The sequence below is a fragment of the Silurus aristotelis genome (genome assembly GCF_946808225.1).
Source record: "Silurus aristotelis genome assembly, chromosome: 17".
NCBI lineage: Eukaryota > Metazoa > Chordata > Actinopteri > Siluriformes > Siluridae > Silurus > Silurus aristotelis.
Window position 1 is genome coordinate 1,024,062 of NC_139590.1, and position 6,535 is coordinate 1,030,596.

The following is a 6,535-nucleotide window of genomic DNA, read 5'->3' on the forward strand; positions in this document are numbered from 1 at the left end:
GATTTTGGATGGTTGAAGGCGGCAGATTCAGGGCAAATACGGCCCAAATCACAAGTGCCTTCAACATGGCTGTATGTCTTGTTCCTGTAATCAGAGAACTAAGATTTAAAGTTGAATTTTATGCCCTAGCTGTAATGCTGGAAAGGTTTGCCTACAGCCTTTATACTAAAACTTCTACACACTCCTCTTTTGACTGCAGACTTTCTGCTGAAAGGACCACTTTCAGAGCACATTATTGTGATGCAAGGTGGCGAAATAAAGCCGGGCTGGCGGCTGATAAAACTAAAAGTATCACCTCACCCTCCAGTAGTGGAGCAGAGTGTATAAAAGGGCATAAGAGACACAATGAGCTGAGCCAGGCAAGTCTGCATGACAAGGCTGATCCCATTCACAGTTTTGGGATAAACAGATAAATACAATAAACTCTATATGTTGTGTGACATGCGTACAACAGAAGTTAAAACATTGGACCATGGATCAGGAGGTTGCCCTCTGAATTACAGCGTCTGTCAAATGTTTAACATAATAAAGATGTATGCTATTTCTGAGGAGATAATAATTTGAATGAAAAAATGTTTGAAGACTAATAGACTCTCTCTCTCTAGACTCTCTGCTATACTCCACATGTTTCTGTGTTACCAGTGATTCCGATCTTTCTGCTCTCCGAACCTGCCTGATTCATCCTGATGCCCTGATTTCTCCTCGTTTGGGGACAATGCACTGCTGAGGATCGGTTCCCTTTAAATCTGGGTCCCCTCAAGGTTTCTTCATCATTTATTATTATAATTATTATAATTATTATTATTATTATTATTATTAATAAAAATAGACATTTTAATAAATCATACTTAGATTCCTTCCTTGGTAGGTCTTTGGATGATTTTATATATATATATATATATATTTCTTTTTTTTTGTATATATATATATATAATTCCACGTGTTAATTCATAGTTTTGATGCCTTCATATCATATATTATATATATATATAGGCGGAGTGGTGGCTCCAGCGGTTAAGGCGCTGGGTTGCCGATTGGAAGGTCGGGGGTTCAAGCCCCGGTATCGCCAAGCTGCCACTCTTGGGCCCTTGAGCAAGGCCCTTAACCCTCTATGCTCCAGGGGTCCCTTACGAGAAAAATAAATCAAGGACCGTGACGTCGGAGCGACGTGGGGCTGCCTTCCCGTGGGCTCACCACCTGCAGGAGGGACCGTAAGGGACCGGTGCTGAGAGGATTGGGCAGCAGTCGAAGGCGGGGGCCTTGACAGCCCGATCACTGCTGCCCCCGCGACCTGAATTACGGATAAGCGGGAAATATATATATATATATATATATATATATATATTTATATATTATAATTAAATAATTGAAACACTGATACTACATTTACATTGACGGTATTTAGTAAACACCGTTGTCCAGAGTGATGTACAAAAGTATCCTCTTCACCTACCTTGATGGACGTATAAGCAGATATATAATCGTTGCACGTAGAATGCTTTCTGAACGAACCACCTGAAACTCTCGAAATGTCCTCCTTCGGTTCTACATGGGGTATTTATACCTGAAGCATGATTTAAAGGTGTCAAGTTTGTGGGTGTTTGGACACAGTAGTGTTATAAGGTCGTGTAAATGAAAGTCTCAGATATTTTTGTGAAAATGTTTTGTTTGAAACTTAGTGGTTTGTTCTGAAAACCACATTTAGCTGATGTCGTGCCGTGAGGCTTGGCCTTTTGAAACACAACCAGTAGCCGAATACCTTAACATTTTGAAGGTTTAAGAATGACAAATGAAATGAGTGCTTTAGGAACATTTAGTTTAACAGAAAAAACAGTCAGATTTCTGCAGTTTGAGTTGTTGTTCTTAAGTGTTTATTCATTAATGAGTGTTTTATCTTCAAGGATTCAGTCTGATTTCCCACCCATTCATGTTGATCTTTGTTCCTGAATGTACCAGTAAGCCAGACTGACGAGTATTGTAGGTGTGATTGGGCACGCTGATAAGAATTTCAGCCCAATAGAGTCATGAACTTGTGCCACCACACCCTTAAATGTAATAGTTTTCCTGCTTCCTCTTCCTTTACTGTCATCTGACTATGACGATGACTCGCCCTTTTAACATTATACAACATTACTTTTATATCATTACCACATATTTCATATAAACTAGAGCTCCCCAGACTATCCAATATAATATGTAGCTCATGATTCACAATTTTTGTGTATTAGCTTTTCACTGAGGTTTCTTTATGCAAGTTATTTTTGTTTTGATATTCATCCGGTATTAGTGGCAGAATTTAGTGCTACAGTTTTATGCATATCTTTGTATTAATTCTGCAAACGGTGTCCAGCTAAAATCTTCTTCTTCTTTCGGCTTCTTCCATTAGGGGGCGCCACAGCGGATAATCCGTCTCCATACCCCCCTGTCCTCTACATCTGCCTCTTTTACACCAACTACCTGCATGTCTTCCCTCAACACATCCATAAACCTCCTCCTTGCTCGTCCTCTTTTCCTCCATCCTGGTGTCTCCATCCTCAGCATTCTCCTACTGATATACCCCATGTCCCTCCTCTGCACATGTCCAAACCATCATGAATAAAAGGAAAATATGAAGATTTTCCTTCCTATAGAATTTGCACAAAATCACACTAATTTTAAATCCCCAGAAAAACTGTAATCCCAAAGTTTCCATGGTCGGAGAACTCAAAAGATACTACACAATTGCAGGGAAACTGGTGGGACACCAGGCCTGGGTCCTGTCACTGCTTTAAAAAAACATCACAGGAGTTCCATACTATACATAAGTTTACAGTTTAAACAGGAAAATCTTCAGGTAGTCCCAGAGTTACGATGGAGATGCATTAGAATGACTCCATCGTAAGTTGAAAATATAGTAAGTAGAAACACGGCCTAATCTACCCAGAGTCTTAGAGAATAGTGATCAGTATAAGGTTGTGTACTAAAAGGTGTTAATATTTTATCAAATCAAAGGGCATAAAAGTACAAAACAGCAATTTTCAGTAGCATAATGTATAAACTTTACAGTTTATAAATGTATGTAGCAGTGGCGCGTGGACGGACGCCGGTTTGTGAACTAAAAGGGAGCGTGAAACACCTAAAACACAGAAAAGAAAACATCTCACGAGGCAGGAGCTGCGTACATTCTGGAAGCACAGAAATGGAAATGTTTTTTTTACAAATCTTTTGTGTCGTTATTGTCATCGTAAGATCGAAAAATCGAACCGTCATAAATCGGGAAATACCAGTACTATAAACTGCACATCATTTTTGCTCGGGAGTCGACTCGCGTCAAGTAAAAGAAGGAACCGATTCATGTGTCGGTTCCTTCATCGCTGCACTGATATGGACACCGGGGTGGAGGATGGAAGGAGAGAGGAGTTCGGGGGATTTTAGGATGATTGGAGGTCAGCATTTGTTCTGAGGATAATCACACAGGAAATTCGGATCGTGTGTGAGTTTTTATTTTTTTTACTACGTCAAGTTCATTTATTTATTCACGGAATAAAATCAGGAGAGCCGGCGAGTGGGATATGGTTCCTGCACAGCTTCAGCGGCTCTGCCTGGCGGCCCACAGCGGCGTCCAGCCCCGGCCATGACCGCTGCCTCTCCTCTCCTCTCCGCCACGCTCCCTGACTTCAATTCGATTTGATTTTTTTTTTTTTTCAGGAATTTTAATTCAAAACCATGCGTTATGATTTGACTGCAAAATCAGCCGGGCTTTTGGGTTAGCAAGTGAAGCTACATGAGTTAGCCAGCGATGCGCGTGTTCGTGTATATGTGCGAGTATAGGTGCGTGCGCGCTCCCGCGTGCCTGCGCGTGCCCGACCGCCCGCCAGCCAACCAGCCCGCGCGTGTCCGGCTGTGCGCGTGCATGTGGATATCCTGCTGAGATGAGCGGCTGCTGTGACTGAATGCAGAGATTTTAATTTTTGAATTGTTAAAATTGTGCTCTTTTATTTTAATATAAAAGTATTTCTTTTTTTTTTTCTCCCCATAGGACAGTTCAAATACCCGTAAGAATTCAATGTTTTATCATTACGTTATACAAAAAAACTCAACAATTGTGGACACAAAACTGTGACACAAATATGAACATGTTGTTAAACAGAAAAGTTACAACCTCGTAAAATATCAAACCCAAATCCGATCTTTTCACCGATAAAAGCGAATTGGTTTATACCCCTGTTATAAACTGATCATTATATTTTTGTTTGAAATCCACCTTCGTTTCTTTTCTTATGGAGAAATGAAATTCTTCTGAAAAGTCTTTTTGTTGAATTCGAGGTGAACTCGTTGATATTCTCAGCATTGTTTGGCCGAGCGAATGAGAGTTCAGTCTTTTAATCGAGTGCTAAAGTGTTAAACGTTGAACAGAAAGACAGAAAAATGCTCGTTTAGTTGGATCGCTAAAAACTCGCCCAACATGCTAATGATGCTAATTGGCGCTTATGTAAACGGTCGTCGGAGGCGTGCAAACGATCGTCGGAGGCGTGAGATGTCTCGCTAGCTGCTCTGTGGAGATGTTCGAGGTTGGATGGAGTATTTTTCTTTATAGGTGACATTTTTGTTTTCGGCGTTTGGGAGCAACTGTGGACGAAAAAGTCAGGAGTGGATTTTTGTTTGTTTGTGTGTTTGTTTGTGTGAAATTGGCCATGGCGCCGGGTTCACGCTCCACATCCCGAAGCACCAGCACCGTTCAGCAGCGGCGGTGTGTGTGATCCAGACCGACACACTCTGCAGTGTGTTTGTGTTGCATGCTACATGTTGTATGCTGTGTGTGTGTGTGTGTATGTGTGTTGGGGTTTTTTTTGTGCAATGGCCTATCTAAATGGACCCAGATTACTGGACTGGGCGAACTCTCCTCCTCACCTCCAGTTCAATAGATACGTCCTAACCGGCTACAGACCCATCTCCTCAGTGCAGGACTGCGTCAGGAGCCTGTTCTACCTGCACAACGAGCTCGGGAACATCTACACACACGGTGAGTGCATCCACAACACCAAGTCTCTAATGCGTTATCATAGACCGGATGAGGCTCTGGAGGAAATGCATCACACCTCCCATCATCTTGTAGATTTTCCATACAGTAATGACTTGAGCTCCTGAACTGGCACTCCTGAGAGGTGTTTGAGGTTTAAACCAGTGCACGCTTATTACATGCTGTAAACACTGCTTTAGCGTTTATTATTAATGAAACACGGTGAGACGGGGTTCAGCGAGCATGTCCTCATGAATCATTCAGAGCTTTTGCCGTCAAACACTTTGACACCAAAGGGCTGGACGATGTGGCAGAAACGCCACGCCAACATACTCTTCAGTTTCCAGTCATCCTCAAGAGTTTCTCAGTCTTAACACTTCTAAAAGGTGAAAATACACATTCCATAGTAATAAAACATTTTCACCAGATTGACACTTTGACACCGAGGGCTGGACGAGGCATGAAAACGCTTCCCATCGCGATATTCTCTTGATTTGTTGTCAGTAAAGTTGACGTCTGATGTATTAACTGATGATGAACATTTATCGAGGAGCATCTGGTAAAGGTTCTCGCAAACAAACTTCAGCTCGATCGACTCAAATCCAACATCTACGAACGCTTTGTGGTTTGTGTTTTTGATAATTTTTATTTGTTTTGCAAATAAGAACACATTCCGCCGTCACACCAGGGGGATACACCAAGGCAACTCATTTGGGTAGGGAACGTGAAGCCCTGTGTGGGTGGGATTAGGTTTAATGTCCGTGCTGGTGATTTTCTTGTTGAGCACATTTGCAGATGATTTGCATTAAGCCACACCCACAAAATTCCATCAAAGCTCATAGAGAACCAAAAACAACAAAACAGAGACTGATCAGTAAAAGAGCTTCCAGTGACGAATCTCAGCCAAACGCAGCGCATCCAGGGCATGGGGTGCCATTACTTTTGCCTGTACATCGAACCGCTAGTCTTTTTTTTTTTGTGTTTATTCAAATTAAATGAATAAATAGTTAAAAAAGTACTAAAATAATGTTTTACACTGATGGTAAAATTGTTGCTTATTGGAAAAAAATGCAACATTGAAAAAGAAAAGATAAATAAAATAATAAAATCTATAATTAATAAACAAAATACATTTAATAGTGACTTTTTCTTGTTTAATTAATCAGTTGGGTAGTTTTAGGCTTCTGTCCTGCATGTTTATACATCTATTATTTTCATTTGTTTATTTATTGATTTAATTTAAAAAACAAACATTTCTGTTTTAATAATAAAATGTGTGTTTTATTACTGCAAATATTTAAGATGACTCAGCATTTATTTAACATTTCTGCTCTTTTTCATTTATATTGAGGTCTTTTACATGCGTTTATTTATTAGTTAAAAAAAGAATATTATTTTCAAAAAGTACTTTTTTTAAATATTTATTACGGGAACGTCGACATTTAATAATTTATCAAGTTTCTATAATTCCATTTGATATGTTTTTCTAAAAAACAAAACGCAAAATTTTTTTTTACCGTAAATTCATATTTAATT

General features: G+C 40.0%; 1 protein-coding gene across 1 annotated transcript in view; it reads left to right on the forward strand.

Moving 5' to 3' along the window:
- The first annotated feature begins 3,327 nt into the window (after positions 1-3,327).
- paqr4a (progestin and adipoQ receptor family member IVa) overlaps positions 3,328-6,535 on the forward strand; it is a 15,326-nt gene continuing 12,118 nt past the window's right edge. Inside the window, exon 1 of the mRNA XM_083567063.1 lies at positions 3,328-5,002. Coding sequence (XP_083423189.1) covers positions 4,783-5,002 — 220 coding nt within the window. The 5' untranslated portion in view covers positions 3,328-4,782. The remainder of the gene's footprint in view (positions 5,003-6,535) is intronic.